The 21,134-nt window shown below is 35.5% G+C and overlaps 1 protein-coding gene across 1 annotated transcript; it reads left to right on the forward strand.

Annotated features, from left to right (window-relative positions):
* Nucleotides 1–1,515: 1,515 nt before the first annotated feature.
* LOC128680711 (ATP-dependent RNA helicase DHX30-like) lies at nucleotides 1,516–21,106 on the forward strand. Its single transcript, XM_053764040.2, has 21 exons — nucleotides 1,516–1,897; nucleotides 2,331–2,489; nucleotides 3,697–3,898; nucleotides 4,428–4,648; nucleotides 5,409–5,498; nucleotides 5,819–5,872; nucleotides 7,396–7,540; nucleotides 10,828–11,023; nucleotides 11,610–11,727; nucleotides 12,324–12,480; nucleotides 13,421–13,580; nucleotides 14,359–14,513; nucleotides 15,055–15,218; nucleotides 16,231–16,311; nucleotides 16,540–16,749; nucleotides 17,273–17,461; nucleotides 17,929–18,093; nucleotides 18,976–19,177; nucleotides 19,827–20,025; nucleotides 20,476–20,546; nucleotides 20,887–21,106. The coding sequence occupies exons 1-21, from the start codon at nucleotides 1,789–1,791 to the stop codon at nucleotides 21,086–21,088; spliced, it is 3,249 nt and encodes a 1,082-aa protein (XP_053620015.1). The 5' UTR covers nucleotides 1,516–1,788; the 3' UTR covers nucleotides 21,089–21,106.
* Nucleotides 21,107–21,134: the final 28 nt, after the last annotated feature.

The following is a 21,134-nucleotide window of genomic DNA, read 5'->3' on the forward strand; positions in this document are numbered from 1 at the left end:
TTTTTTATTTTCATTCCTATACTAACTACTTACCTACGCCAAATTTTGAGCTTCAAATGGTTGCGCCTCTAGTTCCACTAATATTATAAAGAGAAAAGATTTGTATTTTTGTTTTTTGTTTGTACCTAATAAATAAACTCAAAAACTAATTGCTAGACCGATTTTAATCAAATTTGGCACTGAGATAGTAATTATAGACAACAACAAAAGCACTTTCTAAGGTGGTTAACGTAAGGCTGGTCGTAAAAACAATCGCGAATCTCGTAACATTTACGCAGAGCAAATCATGTAACTAATACTTAGTACATTTTTAAAAATTCAATTTCAGAATTTTAAGGCAATTCTTAATATAATTTAAAAATAAGTAAATACTTAATTAGGAAATCTATCGACTGTCCGTCCCTGACCTTCACCGAGTGATAAAATAATATATAATGTAAAAATGATAAGTTTATGTAATTACATAATCTATATATGTACTTAGGTAAGTACTTACCAACAAGAAAATTAAGCTAACAGATGGCTAACCGACTACTTTGTACTTATGTACTTACGTACAGATTTTGAAATTATGTTATAATAAATAAAATAAATTAATAAATATATACATAGGATACTACTTATATAAAAATAAGTGGGACTTAAGTTAATAATGGTCGGCAGAACAAAACTAAAATTGGTACCATGGACGTAAAAAGATCATTTTTATACGTCCATTAATATATACGGTTGGTATCCACTGGCGGCCATTAGCCACGACAAAATGTTATCCATAATCTCAAAAAACCATAATAAACCACATAGGTAGGTAGATTTAGCAGGGCCCAGCGCGCGGGAAAAACCACAGAACTTTATAAAAACTGTCATACGTGTAGAGTTTACACTTGAAAATGTACCTATGTTTGATTTGAATTGTTTGGCTAGCCCGATGCTAAAAAAAAGATTTCAATTTAATACAACCATTTTTGTTTCTTTTGTGAGAAATCTTCTTAGGAAATGTTTACCCTACACTTGGGCCCCTCAATTAATTTTGATATCTAATGCACGCTACACCACTATGTCTACTGGGAAGTTAATTTCCTTGTAGTTATCGGAAACTTCACGAGATGACAATCTTACCGCAATTATCGCAATAATCGTGTGCGTGTTGGAATTTACATGGCGTCAATGCCATGAAAATGCAATTTCGTGGTACCTATGAACGTACAAAGTGTACCTACCTACATGTACATAAAATACAAGGAAATGGTATGGTATGGACCTGGCTATTATCGTAATTGGGACATACTGACGAATCATTTTATATGCTAAAAGAAATTCCTGTAGGAAATATAAGCGGGCGAAGCCGTGAGTAAAAGCTAATAAGTGCCTAATATTTTATTTTGAACGAGGTCTGTTAATAAAACACTACAGGGATTTTCGAAAATAAGTAAATATAGTTCAACTGGTTTGATTCCCAAAAACAATTAAGAAAAAAAAATATGCTGTCACTGTCAAATCACCTTTCAGTTTGACAGTAATAATTTGAGGCGGTGAATTGACAGAAGAACTAACCTACAAAAAATGTGTAAAAAGTAAAAAATAGTTGTATTTAGCGATTTTTTAGAATTAATTTGAGCCAATTAACAAAACAGTACAGCAGTATTCTTTACAGAGTAAAGAATATTTGAGTTTTAAACTTTCGTTAAAATTTATGAAACTATCGTGTTGTTCATAGTCCTAATATTAATGTCTAGACGAAAGTTTTTTATAGAGGTACATGATAAGGATTTATAAAAGTTATTAAAAATGTTATTAAGACGATGTTTGCTGGGCCAAACCCAGTTCTGGAGAAAATATTTGAAAACAGACATACGTACGACTAAAATCTTAAGCTGGAATAGTCACATCGCTACTGGTAAATCTATTCATTATTATGCAATGTTTTTATAAAATAAAGTATTTTATTACCTCCAGTTTAGCCTGCATTGATTATCTCAATAATATCTCGTTTTTTATTTTATTTAACAACAATCATTGATATTTTACAAGCTTTTATTTAACTGCCATGTAACTACTTATGTATTCACTATGAATGTCTCAGGTGGAATTTTGCAAATCTCGTTTGAAGCACATATCTTTAACCATATGAATTTTATAATTAAATATTTTGTACACATGCTTAGTTTGGATAACAATGTATTATTATGAGATACATTAACTGATGGTGCATATTGGAATGACTCTAAACGTGGGGTCTCCTCAATAGTTTACTGCACGGACTTTTTTTTTTTCACACATTGAATGATATCAGATCTGATGCCATTTTGTAAAAAAAAAACTTCTTTCAGGTTGTTATTTACCCCAGAGGCATCACAGTTTCAACCTATTGAGAAGAAGTGATAGTTATTTGAAAACTAGTTTTATTCATCCTTTACACAGACAAAAATACTCAAAAGGATTATTTGATGGAGATGTATTAATGATAATCGATAAAATCCAGGAACAAGGTAATTGATTACATGTATAATTTAAGAATGTGGTGTTGGTTAAAGAATGTTTCTATCCCAGGTTCTCCCAACCCTGTGCCTTGGTTCGACTGTGCTAGTCTCAGTAGGGAGATTCTAGTATCTGCTTTTCGAGTGAGATCAGGTCATGTTCCAGTTAACAAGTTTTATTTTCTTATTAAAAAAGCCCATTCGGATGCATGTAATGTGTGCATTAAAACTGAAGATTTGCTTCATGTTTTGTTGGAATGTGATCAGTACTCAAGCTTAAGAAATAAACTCCTGTGTGATCTCTGTTTGGGCAATGGTGAGATCAACATTATGTTGAACAAACTGTTGTCTAGGGAGGTCAGATGTATTTATACATTCTGGAGAGGGATGATGACGCAAAGGCAGACAATACCAAATAAAATGGAATTTCCCCATGAGGCTGTCATAGTCGCACCAAGCAACTGAAGCCTCGACAAAAAATAGATTAAAAAAAAAGAATGTGGTGAAAAATAAATAGTAGTTTGTAGCGTTTTGATAAAAATAGAACTATTTCTTGAATAGTGTAAGTTTGAATTGAAATAAATGCTTTGATTTTGAATAGAAATTTGTATTACTTATAGTATATATGTATTGTACATTTATATCGCAGGCTTAGGGGCATATACCCTATGGCTTGATGCCTGCAATATGTACTTCATTTATTTATATATATTTACTTTTAAAGTAAATAAAGTAAAGGCCGTGACCTTGTTGGAAATGTGAAATCAGACACTGTTTTAGATGAGTTCTATACAAAACTTGTCGCTGTCATAAGCCATAGGGTCACATCGGACACTTTTCTAATTAAAAAATACCTATGAATAAAATAAAAAATACCCGATACCTATTGAAAAAAATTATATAATAACAGTGTGGCATAGTGAGTCAAATCCTAGTTACACATTAACCTATCCAACTAATATTATGAATGTTAGAGTAAGTTTGTTTGTTTTTACCTTTACAAACTTTAATATTCATTTTCATCTCAGAAAAGTAAAAGTTCCCATGGAAACTTTACGTACCCACGGGCAAAAGCTAAAACAGGAAAATGAGGACTTTATTTTGTAGTAACACGACAACACAGCACTGTGCCGATATAATTTTGTAAGAGTACTTTTATGTTCACCAGTGAAAAATTGTTAAATGTAGATTCGTAACATCTCATTTAATTTGATTACAGATCTGAAGAAAATCACAGAGTTGTTCCCTCAACCCCGAGTCACACTGAATGAATTGACTGCCAAAACACCACAGAAAATCTTCGACATCCACTTCAGACAATTGTCTTCGGCTCCCAAGGGAGTAAAGAAGGCTAAGAAGGTTCAAAATGACTGGGTGGCTACTTACACTTTTATCTGGCCTGAGAAGATGAAGTTTGAATGGTAATTATTTGTTTTTGATATTTGGTTATCTTTATGAAGTATTGTACAAAAGTAAATGGGACAAAAGAAATTTGGGAGACAGAAGAGAGATAACACCGAACTTGAGACAACCCCATAATGGTTGCTAATTCTTTTTCCAACAACTCTGAATAATTACAAGTAGGCTTTAATAAAATAAAATAACATAGTTATTGACACTCGCAACCTGAGGGATTCGTGAAATTTGCTTAGTATTAAACTTACATTTTCATTGTTTTCGAATTTTTTCCTTTATCTGTATTTAAAGACCTTACATATTGCCAAATTTCATAAGTCCCTTACAGGAATAAGTCACGATTCCCTTGTCAAATCATAACAAATACCAATTTGATTAGATTTTTTCCCCTTTAAAATTTCTACTGGATGAATGTAGAGGTCTACATTTAGAAGCCTTATTCACAAATTTGTGAACAAGGTCTTGACAGGGGAACAATGACTTGACCCTGTTCATGTGCAGAACCCTAAAAATGTTCAATTTATTAATTTCCAGCACCTCAAAATCAAAGCGGCAAGCAGCGGAGAAATCGGCAATACAGGCTCTCATATGGCTTTACAAAAACAATCGAATCAATGACAAAGGCTCCCCCATCTATGACCAGAATGTTCTAGAAGAGATCCGCAGCACTTTGAAAGAACCTATACATGTGTCCATCAGTGATAGTACAATGGAACGGATTGACAGGATATGGGACGATTATCAGAATGGGATAAGTATGTAGGTTTAAGTTTTGCTATATGTTTGTCATATATATTGTTTGTCATATTTATTGTTTTCATCAATATGAGTTAGCCAAAAATATTGGGCGACAAAATTAAAAATTAAAGCGCATCGCTCCGCCCTAGAATAGGACCACTACGTATCCTCCCGTGGATGTCATATGTCATACGAGGCGACTAAGGGACACAGCCTAGGTAGCTGATAGGCGATAATAGCATTCCCGAGAAGGGCGGATATCAGGCAAGCGGCCGGTTATATTTATCATTGTAAAAGCTGAAATGTACCTCTCTCTGTTTCATTCTTGTACTTTATTGCGTTCTGTGATACCAAAAAGCCAGGGCCAGCCAGCGAAAAAGAACATTAATAAAATTTTCGAGATGAAAGATACCCATTAAATTTATTTTTTTAAAATGTAATGTACTCTTATTAAAATTCGTAATAAATTTGTGTTTCAAAAGTGTTGGATACGGCCAACTTGCCAGTCACATCAGGCAGATTTATTTAACAGGCTAATTATCAGTCAGTTACAATATAATAATTTTATCAGAAAGTGGTGAAGCGGGCCCTTACTGTTTTTGTTACCTATTGACTGATATTTTAGTCTTTCTAAATATACGAAATTCGCAGTACCTGTAAAAGATGACTAAGTTAAAACACTAATTGTAATTACTTTAAGATCATTGTAACAATTGGTTGGCGAATGCATAATATGAATACCTATTAATTGATTGAGAACATTTTTTTTTCATTCAGAGAACATTTATGATGCAGCAGCCGAGAAAGCTTCCCATTTTGTTGCCCGTTCTCCAGCCGCGTTGACCAAAGATTCCACTATAGATGAAGGTAATTATTAAATATTAACATTTATACATATAAATATTATTCTTCTTATCGAGTGTGTTAACAATGTTAACATGTGGTATCTCGTTAAGAAGATAATAATAATAACAATAACTTGCTCTATCACCGATGTCAGATTCTATTAAAGTCGCCTAAAGGCATTGACATGACTTTTACGGCTATTTATCGCCATTTAGTGGCAAGTAATTGCACAAAGGATTTTCTGTTAATATCCAACTAGCACCTGCTATTAATTTTTTTAACATCCAACTTTTTAAGTACCTTTTTATTTAAACCAGTTTCAATAATTATTTTTATTACAGATCCAGAATATATAAAAGAAGAAAGTGGATCTGAAGAAGTGGCTGATATATCAGGTTTGGACATGTGTTTTGTGCGTAGACAGAGAAAGTTATAGACTTCGTCATTTTTTTCGTTTCGATCATACAAGAAAGAAATATGCTTAAAATACACGAGAAGAAACGAGACAGAGCGCTAATATCATTAGTTTTACATTAAATTTTACATCTGCCTCTTTGTATTAGACGGGCCAGGATGTTGTATAAAGCTCTTGCCACTGAACCGAGAGGTCCCGGGTTCGATCCCCGGGATAATGGAAAATCGGGTCATGATGGAAAATGATCTTTTTCTGATTGGCCTGGGTCTTGGATGTTTATCTATATATGTATTTGTTATTAAATATAGTATCGTTGAGTTAGTATCCCATAACACAAGTCTCGAACTTACTTTGGGGCTAGCTCAATCTGTGTGATTTGTCCTAATATATTTATTTTATTACGTTACTTTACTCAATATTTTTAAAATGCGTTAAAAGAGTGTTCGAGAATTCGAGAATTCCTAGACAATTTTTGTGCTCATGTAATTTATTCAGAAATTTCTTTATGATTATCTGAAAGATTTCTTGCTGTAGAATTAACAGAAAATATACATTATGTTATGAAATCTCACACTCATCTCGGCTTGTGACGTCAGCCCTCCTTGGAAATGCTATTGTTTCCTATCAGCTGCCTGAGCTGTGTGTTCCTTAGTCGCCTAATCCATCCGACATCCACGGGAGGATATGGAGTGGTTCGGTTCTAGGGGAGGGTATATGTTATGAACAAATACACCATAATTTTTTAATTATGCCAAACAAATTAAAGGCTTAATATTAAAAACCCTTTACATGTGAGTAACCAAAATTTAATATTATCGTTTATCACCATATCACCAAAGTTATTGAGGTTTGCGTTTATCCCAAAATAACAATGAATTTATGGACGTAATTTTAAAGTCCAAGGTTATTCCAATTCATAATTTATCGTGTTCTCTCGCTCTCACGTGAAATGACCCCGGCATAGGCAAAAAAATTATAAATAAAAAAGAATTGCCAGAATTTATCAATGAAAATCGACTTTGTGTGAACCACTGCACTGAACCTACCTTTACTATGAAGCGTATAGTAGTCAGGTGGCACACTCTATGTTACAACCAATTATTATAGATTATTTTGTGTTTTTCAGCATTTCTTTCAGTTCGTGCGATTTTTATGTTTCGACTATGCACATATTATCAGTTATAGGTACTGATAGCCCCATTTTTTTTCATAATTAAAAATTGATGGTGTATAACAACTTATTATCCCAATCCCTATCCCAACTAATGTTTGTTACCTCTTCACGCATTATCTACTGGACCGATTGTTATGAAATTGGGTACGCGGGTAGAAAATAACCTGGAGTAACACAGAGTACAGAGTTTTTATCCCGGAATTCCCACAAAAGCAAAGTCCCGGGGCGCAGCTAGTTTATAATAAATGAAATCGTAATGAGATTTAAATCTAGCCTTTATTACATTAGCATAAAAGTGTAATGTGGCATACATTTTGTGTTTGGTGCAGATTTGAAGATCCCCATTCATCCAGTGTACGGCAGACACATAAATCCACCATCAGATTCAACTCTGATGCGGCGCAATCGACTGCTGAAGCAGAGATTCCAAGATTATGATGAAGAATTGACTCCACTCCCTATTGATGATTATACGTGAGTGATTTCCAAGTTGCCCTTTACTTTAAAAATAGGTCCCCTCATCGGGCCTTAGGTGGACAAATTCCCTATTTATCGTAATAAAGTACACACCTAAACCTTCCTGAGGAATCCCACTATTGGTGAAAACCGAACAAAAATCCGTCCGGTAATTTTTGAATTTCTCGCGAACGTGTAAGTGACATTGTTTCATTTTATTTAAATTTATTGAGTTGTTTACGGATATATTTTAATTATTTATTTGTGCAGTTGTCAGATCATCAACAGATCAGACAGAGCTGGAAGGCTTTTACCCAGCTATGGGACATGCATGTTATAGCTACTTAATTAATATCGGCTATTCACAATTTTTGTGCGCTTTCAATGTACACTGCTGGTTTTTTCAAAATAAAACCACGTACACATACTGCGCAATGTACGCTAATTCGCATTAACTGGTCAAGCGCACTGGGGTTGTCTGTTTTGTTATGGCTTTTTTCCCTTAATTAAATTCTTTTTTTTTTCGCAAACTACCTTTAAGATAATTTACTTTCGCCACAATTTAATAATAAAATATTTAGGTAATCATTAAATAGATATACTTTATTTCTACTATCGCTTCATATCTGAATGACACACATATCTACGCATATTATCTCCTTGCGGACGCGCTCAAAAGTCCTTGATCGCCGAAACTCGAAACCCCAAAACGCGTTCCACAAACAATAGCCAACAATCCAAAAGTAGGTACCAGAGACTAAAAAGAAGCGACGGTTGACCTCGACTCGTTCCAAATTCGAAAACCTTGTAACATTTGCTCTAAATTGCCTATACCCGCGTCCCCGAAAGCCCACATTGCGACCGTGATCCGGCGATTGGGGGCGTGACCTCAAAATGTGACCTCAAAACGAATACCGTAACCCTGACCTTGTTAGGACGTTCCTGTGAGAAAACTGGGATGTTTATGCGATTGTTTAAAAAGTTACATACAACTTAGTTATAAAGTGTCCAACTTTATGACAGCTTTCGGTTTTTGCATTGAAATACGTATAATTATGGATTCCTTGAAAGAAAGAAAACTTAATTTGCAATAAAAATGAGTGCATACAAATTAATGTTAAAAGAAAAAGCATAAAAGTTCCTATTGGTAGATATATAATTAATCTGTACTGTGGTAATGTCAATTTTATGAATGAGTTATTTTGGAAATGATTCCTTTCTCAAGAAAATTGACGGATCGTAATGACAGCGCGGCCGCAGCGGTCGAAACGCTTTGATGATCACAAACAACACTATACGTATAGTGTGGGTAGTCACGTTTTAGAATTAGTAATTTTTATTTAGTAGGTAAATAATACTAGTTTTAACAGGAACATTCAGGAGGTATCAAATTCTCTTTATTTCAATTCCCTCTAATTAAAAATAACAGGACCATTAAATTGGCTCTAAAATAACTCCTAAAATGAAAAACTTAGGACGATATAATTATACTAATATACAGGCTAATTCTGAGATATTAAATCTCGTTAATAATTACTCAAATATTTTCTTTAAACCAAGATAAACTACACGTCGTCACCAAATGACGTAAAAATAAAATGCGATCGCCAATCCCCCTTCTCTACGTCACGTTATGATGTGTCAAACAAATTCACTTAACGAAAGCGGTCCGAACACATTTCGAGTGTATCGCGACCCCAATAGCCGAAACCCGCGAGCGTCTGACCTCGATTCGAGTGGTGAAATTCGCTCACTCACAAATTTCGAATGCGTTTCTACTCTCGCTTTTGCTATTGGTCGGTTTCACTAGTTTCGATTTCGTTAGTGCATCACAGCTTAACTACTTCACGAATGATGGTTGTTTATTTGTTAAATACATTCATATTATCAAGATTAGGGAATACATTCATATTATCATATCATCCCATGGGAGTAGACAGGGACTAGTTGTTGTTTGTTTGTAAACAAACAACAGTATTGCATAAAGTAAGCAGTAAAAATCCATATAAAGACCTATCTCAGGATTTCTTTCAGTTAGTGCAAAGATATCTTTCTCGCATCTTAGCGTTATCCCTGTCGCTCCTCAGCCGTTGAGCTTCCGAGCCCAAAAGAGAAAAAAACAAAAGATATTTTATTTGCAAAAACACGTGTAAATTGATACAAAAAATGACATGCTTTACCATAGTATATAAAAGAAGAAAAAAAAACAATTTAAAAGGGTGCGATTTCCTAATTTTGCCTCTCCACTTCGCACGGTCGTCGGCATCCCTAGTTGTCAGACCATTGGCACGCATATCATCCCGTGCAAGGATATCAAATGTTTTATAATCATCTTACACAGTGCCCGTACAATATTGTTGAGGGCACTTGATTAAATTATGTCACCAAGTCACCTTCTTGAAAGACTGATGGCCTGCTATTCTAGTTGTTGGCAGTTGTGATCATATAAATAATAATGGCCCAGCTTCCGCTTCGAAAAAAATACACATACGAGATTAGCGATGGACTTTAATGGAATCTACTCGACTTTAATGGACTTTAATCGACCTTTGTGAATATAGGTACCACCGATATATTATTTATTCGCAAATTTTAAATTTTTGAAGGTGTTCCTGTACTAATAAGACTCCTTCCTCCTAAAACTAGGAACATTTCAATTTATATCTCAAGAAAATCTAATCGACAATAAAAATTTATAATAATAATAGATGACGTGGCTTTATCATCTAACTCCTAACCACGCTCAACAATCGAAAGTAAGCGTAACGTCAATTTACGTCACGAAATTGTAAGCGAATGAAATCGAGAGTTGAGAAAACGAATCCACTCTCGCTTTCAGCTGACGTTAAAAACGTCACGACGCGAGACGTCACTGTGACGTTGACATGACGCGTTTGACGTAAAATGACTCGCACGATTCGTTCACTCTCAGTTTCGATGCGCGCCAAACTTTCGCGGGCGAAAGTAGGTTAGATGATGACTATTGAGGTCGTCAGCAAGGCCATGGAAAAAAAGGAAATCTGCTTGTAGCAGTGATATGACGTACATCCCTACATATTAATACACTTACAACAGAAAAGTGTTCCAAGTTTTAAATCAGTAATTATCAAACTTAGATTATATTAAAGCGCTACAATTCTGAAAACTATGCTATCAAGTCTTGCTGTAATGGTCATTGTTTATTTAACATCAGCGACGCTTTTACCGAACCTGATAAGTTTAGCAGCCTTTTTACCACATATACAAAGTACTCTGTATAGGGAATATGAGTATTTTGTCGCTATGTATATCTTTTTTCTCCACAGAGCGCAAATAACTTCAACCATAGACAACTCCCGCGTAACCGTCATAGTGGGGGCGGCTGGGTGCGGGAAGTCGACGCGCGTGCCGGCCGCCATATTACGTCATTGTGGCGCCCAAACTGCCATGGTGGTGACTGAACCAAGAAGGGTGGCAGCTATCGGACTGGCTGACAGGGTCGCTAGTGAAATGGCCGAAGAAGTAAGTGGCGAACTTTTGGAATAAAAAGTACCCTATGTGTTAATACAAGATAACACCTTCCTAAATACCAAACATACAAATTGTCCCACCAGTTTGAGCGTAAAGAAGTAACAAACATACTCACAAACTTTCGCCTTTATAATATTAGTGGGGTGAATGAAATCACTCTACAAATAAACTATAGACAAGACGTCGCATTAGCTTTCCTTTCGTTCCGTCAAGATATTCATTGGCGAAAATGATTCTATCTCATATGGCTACGCTACACTGGTATATAGTTTTGTCTTTATTTTGAAATCTACGTATTATATCTATTCTACATTAAATGAAGCTGCAAACTATTAGCATTTCGGAACGACCACTGCTGAGAAGAAACGCCGAAAGAAACTCATTTGAACAGTGTTGGTCTTATATGGGCTTACCATTTTTTAAATATAAATGTATGTATCATTTTTTATCAGTAATATAACAATGTAAGTACACAATAAAGTAGGTACATGGTGAAAAGTTATTCTGAAACATATGTGGTCGTCCAAATCACAAGGCGGCTAACAAGTATAGATATCATCAAGTTATCATCGTATAGGTAGGTGAATCCATCGGATACCAAGTGCGCTTGCAAGCGAAACCGCCACGCCCTCCCGCCGGCTCAGTACTCTACTGCACATCTGGAGTGTTGCTGAGGAGGCTGCAAACTAATCCAGGTTATTTATTATTATTATTCGTTTTTGAGGATGCCTGGGCGATCACCAGACTGATCATCCGTCCTCCCATACTGGGACCATGTAGGACAATGGCGCAATAACACGCCGTCAGGCATCTGGAACCATTTCTAATGGCGCCAAGTTTAAGTCCAAATTCGATCTAATTAATCTTCCCGTATTACGTGGTTCTCGCAGTTCCCGCCAAGTATACAACCATTATGATATCCGGTGGTTGTCGTACATACAAAACAAATGATTGGAACTGCCTTGACAGCTAAAGAGCGTTGACAGGCGGTCTGTCGTAAAATCACTAAGGTACTCTTTCTTGGTCTTAGAGAAGTCACAGGCGAGAATTAAAGAAACCACACTAGAGTATTAAATAGAGAGAGTGGTTGTACTGACTAATATAAAAAAAAAATAATCAGCATGGATTACCCTTTTTTGTTTGGATTTGTTTTTTCATTTCTATATCTGATCTGAGCGTTTCCTTTTTTTTTATTTATTTATTTTATTTAATTTCTCTAATCTGAGCGACTTTCGGCTTTTCCTCGGCCAGTTTTTATTTATTACATTTTGTAATTTTTCATATCTTCTAGGTTTAAAAGGCTGTTCGCACGTTGTAATAGACGAGGCGCACGAACGAGATGTAAATACTGACATAACACTATTGCTATTGAAAAGAGCCTTAAACATAAATCCTGAACTCAAAGTTATTATTATGAGCGCCACATTGGATACTCAGGTTTTTACTAGGTATGTCTAGAATTCTAGATTATTTAAAGAGGAAGATAATTTGATTGAATAAAAATACACCTTGACCATAAAGAGTAGAAATTAATTAAAGTGGAACTAAACATTTTCCATACAAAATTGTTGATACTTCAGCACTTTATGTCAAAAATGTGACAGCTACGAAGAATCTAGCGCCCTCTTTTTCTGTCATATCTTTATGGTCGAGCTGTATTTAGTGGGTCATTACTTCATCAACCATATCTTTTAATACGTCTTTAATTCAGAAGGGTTTTTACGCTGTTCTCGTCTTATACAATTACGCAGACAGAGAAGATTTTAGACACCGTCATGACCTTTCATTTTACTCATAGAAGAGTACTCATAGAAGTACATGAGGAGAAGCGGGACAGAGAGCTAAACCATAATAAATTATACACCAAAACTATCCCCTTGAATCAGTATCTATTTAAAAAACCGCATCAAAATCCGTTGCGTAGATCGTACGACCTAAGTTTAGATAGGGACAAACAAACAGACAGCGGGAAGCGACTTTGTTTTATACCATTGGTATGAAACAAAGTCGCTTCCCGTTATACTATATGGTATACCATTGGTATAAAACAAAGTCGCTTCCCGTTATACTATATGGTATAAAACAAAGTCGCTTCCCGCTGTCTGTTTGTCCCTATCTAAACTTAGGTCGTACGATCTACGCAATAAATCTATATAATTTGTATTTAGCCCTCTCGGTATATGTAATAGTACATTGTTCACCGAGAAATGAAAGTCACAGATTCTAACGAGGGTGTATGTTAAGACGCGAGACGTTAGTCGAGAGTCGCATATACACGAGTTGTGAATCGTACTTTCTTTAGAGTGATACATAGTGCTTTTTACGACACCTGCCTACGACGGTAATAATATTATGTCGTATAAATATAATTTCGTTTGAAACTTCCAGATATTTCGAATCTTGTCCCGTGATTGAAGTGCCGGGACGCACATTTCCAGTTGAGATATCCTACTTAGACGATATACAGAAGAAATACAATTTGTCGCTGAGCAATTGCTTCGAAAATTGTACTAAAGAAGATGCCAGACCGAACCTTCATTGCGAAGAGGTGAAATAATTAAACCTTATTTACTGCCATTATTATTAAAAACTATTAAAAACTTAAAAGCTTCCGGTGAAGGAAGACATCGTGAGGAAACCTGTACATTGAATAAAACCTAACTCCAGTGTCAGCAATAACACACTCCATATGAATGAATGAAGGAATGAACTCTTGTTTTATACAGCTACTGTATAAAATGATAATAATAATAATAGAATGTACCCTTAAGCGTAATACAAAGCCGAAAGTCGTGACACTCGATTCTCTTTCGAGACTCTTATCGATTAATTTTTACAAGCATTTTCTTAACTTGCAATGTCGTCGGGAGCCAAATATCATATCATATCATGTCAAATTAAACGTGTATACTAATTTCAGCTCAATCGGTTGATATCTGGTGCACAATACCATCCGAACAAACATACTTATATAAGTATGTTTGTGTATGTATATTTTGCAAAATACCATCCGTATGAGTATAGCGTATATGTTTGTTCGGATGGTATTTTGCACCAGATATTAACCGATTGAGCTGAAATTAGTATACACGTTTAGTTTGATATGATATGATATTTGGCTCCCGACGAGGGAACTCTTAAACGGTTTACTGCATGGGCATGATTATTTGTCACGAGTTCAATGCAATAAGATCTCTATGACGACAATAAAAGCTTGTGTAAAAAATATAATGTTGTGTAAAAATCTTATTATTCCGTTATGAGGCAGCTAATTTTAAAAAATCAGTACATTTTGAAGTATTTTTGTTTTTTTTTATATATTCCAGATAGCAGAAGTAATAAAAGCCGTAGACAAAAACGAGCAGGAAGGCGCTATACTAGTGTTCCTCCCGGGTTGGGCCGAGATCAGATCCACTAAACAAATATTGGACCAATGTTATAGGGAGTCTAATGTACATTTGATTTTGCCTGTACATTCCAGGTATAGCCATACTTAAGGTGATACACATAACTGCAAATTAAAGTCACCATCACATTTTTACCAATTTATTTTATTCAAAAATCCTCTTTCCAAATTATTCTATACTGGTACGTGTATTTATTATTTCGTCAGACTGAAAAGCCGCGTGTTGTGCGATATTATTTTTTATGTCTGTGTTTAAAGATAATATTAAAAAAAAATAAGTTTTATTTGTAGTTGCTAATATTTCTATTTAAATCTATTTGTCACTCTCTCAATAAGTCGAGAATACGGTGACTCATATTAGTTTTGTGGTGTTCATGAGCCGCAATTTTTGCTTACCATAAGGCAACCATCGTTTCCCTACTATCCTACTAATATTATAAATGCGTAAGTTTGTGAGGATGTGTGTATGTATGTTTGTTATGACACAAAATCTACTGACCGATTGTTGTGAAATTTGGTACACGAGTAGAATATAACCTGGAATAACACATACCCGAAATTCCCACGGGAGCGAAGTTCGGGGCGAAGCTAGTGCTATATAAGATTTTTTTTTCAGATTATCGACAACAGAGCAAACGAAAATGTTCTCGAAACCTCCGCCCGGCGTTCGCAAAATAGTCTTAGCGACCAATGTAGCTGAAACGTCGATTACTATACCTGACGTGGTGTATGTTATAGACAGCGGAGCCCATAAGGAGAACAAAATCAAAGAAGCCACAGGTAAATATCTCACTAGAATTTAATTATTGGTCATTAATTATTTTCTATCCCGAAATGTCTATGGGATTTATCTCATCAGTGCGTCTTCGATTTTAGTTATTGTTGATGGAAATAAATGGCGAACTTAATCCTAAAAGCATTCTCTTCCAGCCAACCATTGAGAGAACGCATTGTAATAAACTTGAATATATTGAAAAATATACTTGAATATATTGATAATTAAATAATATATTATGTTATTCTTATTAAGGTTTTTATTCATATTTTTTTTTTGTAAAGTAGACACTACCTTTACAAAAGAAAAGCCCTGTTAACCGAACGTGATTGTTCTAAAGTAGACAAAATATTATTGGCAAATTATAATTTCAGTTTCATTATACCAATCACGTTCGGTTAATAAGGCAGTTTCATAAGGGCCGAGTTTACATTAATTCCCTAACCATGGTTAAAACAGTCGGTCAAATGTGATCACTTGATCGATAGATAACTAGCTGCGACTCTAACCGACTGATTAAAACTTGGGTCCGGATTACTAAATCAGTCGGTTAACAATATCTGCGAGTGAATAAACGTGTACGAACGATCGCCACCGCAACAGACGGTGTCGTGTCGGAGGTTGTATATATGCTTCCAATCGTAAACGCACTTTCTACGCGATCTAGGCTTGTTAGATTCTGTCGTGTAGAATGTGACTAAGTTATAAGTAACCATTATTGTACACTTAGTTGGCAAGGTAATGAATATTTTATTATATATAATTATTAGAATAATTTATTTTTATTTTTGTTTGAGATTTTGGTCTATGAAACAGAGGGCGAAGTGCGGGTTTGCATTATCTAATAAATTCGAAGTGAGACTCAGCGAACCAATCACATTGCAGCGTGGTTGTCGTTGCGCCACAATGGCGCACTGTGATTGGTTAGCTGTGTCTCACTTCGAATCGATTCGATGGTGAGATGTAAATAGCAAAGTCGCACTAAGGACACAGACTGTATTATACTTTTCATATTAGGTACAGCAAGTCTGGAAACAGTGTGGGTGTCGGCGGCCGGCGCTAAACAGAGGGCCGGTAGGGCGGGGCGCGTACAACCCGGTAATAATATTTATTTATTTGTTTACAAATTCAAAATTCTTTATTCAATTTAGGATGATATATTTATTTACATCACTTATTGACGTCAAAAAAATTACTTTATCTAAGTCTACTGTTAAGTGAAGTCCCGGGGCGCAACTAGATATAATAAAAGCCATAGCTAACATAACATATACTTTGACTAAATACATATTTTGTCTAAAATATAATTTGACATTATATTTTCAGGCCACTGCTACAGACTGTACACAAAAGAGAAAGAATCGGAATTCATTCCTCACAACACCCCTGAAATCCTGCGCATGCCTCTGGAGCAAACTGTATTGGATTGTAAGACTTACGCCCCTGATGATAAAGTTCAGAGTTTCTTTTCGGAATTACCTGAGCCGCCGAGTGAGAAAGCTATACATTTTGCGGTCAATGATTTGATTGATTTGGGTGAGTATGTAACGAGTTAAATGGTTTAAAACCTTATGTCCATTGTAGAAAAGTAGAGAATGGATTTTTTTGATATTTTTATGTAGTAGAATCCAATTTTATTAATATTTGTGCGCCTGAATGCATGTTAAATGCTATATATATATATTCGACTGATCGTTCAAGGTCAAACGACCGTTCAAAACGTTCGACTGAAATGAAATCCTGATATGGGACATGATTCTTTTTGTCAAGCATTGAACGCAATAAGATCTCTGTGACAACAATAAAAGATTTATCAAAAATTGTTTAAAACTTAAATTAACTAAAAGTGTGATTCCTGATGAAGGTTTAGGTGTACTAAGGTATACTTTAATATATTTTTACCCGAGCGAAGCCGGGACGGGTTATGCTTTAATGAATAAACTCAAAAACTACTAATCCCATTTTTATGAAATATGGTTACGATTACGTTTTTGACAATTTTCTTAGTATGGTTTTACTCAAGTGAAGCAGGGACGAGACGCTAATATTTAATTCACAGGTGCCCTAACCGCTTCGGAAAAGCTAACAAAATTGGGGTCAATACTATCGTCTCTGTCGTTACACCCGCGCGCCGGCCGCAGCGTGCTGACCGCGGCGGTCGGCGGCGGCGTGTCGACCGCCGCGGTCGTCGCCGCGCACTGCCAGGACTATGTGGAGCTGTTTGTCAACGCCGCTGATAGAAGAGAAGGTTTGTTTGGTTTGTTTTAGCTAGCGACTTCGCCCGCGTGAATTTCATACCCTATGTCCTTCTCCGTACTTCAAAATAATCAAACGTGCAACATTTCAAATAGATCGGTTGAGTAGATAAAGCGTGAAGAGGTAACAAACAAACTAGTTAGGATATTTTTTTGCCCGTGGCTGTCGTCCGCGTTTTATTATCGTAAATGTCTAAACCTAACATATAAAGTTATGTACCTACTTTAGGATAAATTATGTTTTGTCTCATTCTGACTATCAGACTTGACCAAATCCTACGGGAATCGCACACTTTTGCTATAAAAAGTACCATATGTGTTAATCCAAAGTATCAACTACATCAATACCTAAATTTCATTAAAAAAAGTAACAAACATACGTACTCCTTTATAATACTTCTAAGATAATTCTAACCGAAGCAAAAAAAAAATATTGAAGTAACACATATTTTGTACTCAGAAATTCGCGAAATCAAACGCAAATACAGCGACTCGTCGGACCACTGTGCGTTGAATTGGATTCAGCACGAATTCGAAGAAATTTTGAATGAGAAGGGGCGGCAAGGGGTCGATAAATGGTGCGAAAAATATGGCCTGAGGAGGGATAGACTGACACATGTTAAATGTACGTATATTTTTATTTGTCTCGATTATTTTCGCCCCTTTAAGCCACTCCTTTTTCTTTTCGAGTCGTAATGGCTATTTATATTATATAAGACCAGTGTGTGGCCACTTTTATAGCTTTATCGTTAGCCTTGTCGAGGTCCTCCAAGGTACAAAAAGTGGGACAGTTAGGGCACGACAGCGCCACAGCCGCAGAGACTATTGCCAGAGAAGCCCCACCTCACCCGGTTCTCTAAACATCTACCAACATCAGCCCGGACTCTATGTAAGGGCTTCCAGGTTGCTCAGGGGAGTTTTTCACTCGGTGGAAGCTTCTCAGCAGGATTCATACAAATACCCTTTTTTTGCTTTAATCTTATAACGTGAAATTTTTGGACCATTCTTCAAGATGAATAAATTATTTTTATTTAAAGTTCACATTAAAAATGTTATCAATAATTTCGAAAACATTGAAGACTTTTACGTCGTGTTCTTTTCGTTTTTAGAAACTAGGTTATACCTGCGGCTTTGTCCACTTTAATTTAGTTTTATATTATATTATATATCTATTTCGGGTTCTAAACAACGTATCGCGATGAAACCTATGCCAGATTTTATGTTGGACCATCTGCTATACGACTGTGAAATCCCCATCAAATTCCATCCAGTAGTTGTCGCGTGATGCGCGAACAAACATACAGACAAAAAAAAATTGTTAAAGGATTTCTTATACATGTCACATTTGCTTTCCTCATCTCAATATTATTTTCAAAATTAGAAAAAGAACACAGACTAATATCTGTAATCTTCTATATATTTCTCGCTGTGTTCATAGAATTTTAACAAAATACAAGTGACTTCAAACCCATATGACAATACAATATTAATTATATCATTTTTTCAGCATTATCAAACCTTTATCTAGAACAACTGGTCAAATCGGGCTTCCTTGGCCCTTCGCCGGATGCAGAAGAGTTGAATCGTTTCTCCGACATAGACGAACTCACGTCGGCCATATTGCTCAGCGGGTCTAACTCTCTGTTGGTCACCAGGAAACATGTGAAGACGAAGGGAAAGCTAAAAACAAAAGTAGAAGTGTTTACCAGGTATTTAGAAATAATAATAACATAAAATTGAAATTCATTGGAGGAGCTCAATAAATAAAGTAAATTATTGTTGGACGACTCAAATCCATTGTATTAATAATCTTTAAAAAAATGGCGCAGCGCTCGGCCTGTAATAGTGACGTTTAAAGCAGAGTCCGCAGCGCCATTTTTCTCACAAAACAAGTTAAAAAAACCGCCCATCCGCTGCGCCTATTGTTGTTATGTTTGTGTACTCCTGTCCATGTGTCCTAGTGGCCTCGTACGACAACCACGGGAGGTTTCGAAGTGATTCTATTTTAGGACGGGACCACACGCCACATGCTTCTATATAGGATGTTAAAAAATATCTATGTATATGCACAGTCTGCCACAGAGAAATCTGATCCCCTAAAAGATGGTGTTCAAAGAGCGGGGGGGTCAGATTTCTCTGTGGCAGACTGTACATACGAAATGGTAAGATAACCTAAGGTACTTTAGGTAGAAGCTTTCTATTAAAAAAGGTGCTCGTAAGGTTTTCGTATTCGTTGCAATATTACCCTAGGATACAAAGTTTGCGTTGCTTGTGTGACCACTTCCCATCTGGGCCGTATGCCTGTTCGCCTACTTGATAGTATAAAAAAATCTAATTTCAAATCATTTCCATCTACAGCAAAGGCGACCGCGCCCACGTAGGCACAGAAAGTGTCAACTACGGTATAACTAAACGCGTTAACAAAACGCAATTCCTAACTTACTTTGGAGGTTTCCATTCAATGGAGAGGAGGGCTTTGGTTGTGAACAAAACGTCGCTCATACCGCCACATACTGCGCTGCTGTTTTGTAGGGGAGATTTACAGAAAATTACTTCGGTATGTTATTTGAAAGCTTATATCCGTACTAACCTGCACACTAGCGCCATCATAAAATTTTTATCAAATTCTTTTTTTTAACGTGTTTTTTAGTAAAAAAATATTTTTTTTTTGTAAAAAAGTGTTTTTTAGTTTAACCACTTTTTTAGATGATTGATTTTTTTACAAATTATTATAGTTTTCTAAAGTAAAAAAAATATATAATATATCTGTGTAAAACCCTTTATTTCCTATTATGTGATATTTTATTTCTTTACGGGGAATTTAACACTAAAATGTACACATGTATGTACTAATGTACACTAAAAATGTACAATTTTACTAAATATTTTACTTCATAAATTTTTTGTTTTTGACATTAGGAAAAAGTATCGGATTTGACTAGTTGGAAAATAGCCAATTATCATAAAACAATAAACAAATATGCATATATAAATTATTTATTTTCAGGTGGAAGAAGACGAAAATATAACGATTCTCAGTCTTCCTCGTCACAGATTACAAGTCCACATCCTAGATAGGTGATTAATTTCTACATTTCTTGTCACCCTGACGTTGTATCTATGAAGTTTTCATAACTGCGCTGATAACTCTTAACTCGACACCGCCACGTTTTGTATTATACTAGCTTTTGCCCGCGGCTTCGCCCACGTGAATTTTCTGCGAATGCGGAATAGATAAGGGTGTATTTGGGGGTAGATTTTTGAAAACTAAGTAGCCGAACTGCTTTTTCTGTATACCGAATTTCATCAAAATCGGTCCAGCCGTTTAGCCGTAAAAGCTGAACATACAGAAAATTTTCGCATTTCTAATATTAGTATGGATTTTTAATTATATTTTTTAATCTGTTTTATTTTTCAGCCAAGCGGATCACATAATGAAAACCAAAGAAATGTTATGGTCAACGATCCAGTATTACATAGACAGAAATACAAATAACTTAAATTATGAGGAAACCACCAAAGTTACTAGATTTAAAGTGAGACTGTTTAAAGCTATTGGTAGGATGTTAGTTGAGGCTAATAAGGATTATGTGCAAAGGGATGTTGAAGATATTAGATAAATAAAATCTGTAAATAAACCTGTATTTTATTTTATCTACACGCCAA

This window comes from Plodia interpunctella, chromosome 25, assembly GCF_027563975.2.
Source record: "Plodia interpunctella isolate USDA-ARS_2022_Savannah chromosome 25, ilPloInte3.2, whole genome shotgun sequence".
Lineage (NCBI taxonomy): Eukaryota > Metazoa > Arthropoda > Insecta > Lepidoptera > Pyralidae > Plodia > Plodia interpunctella.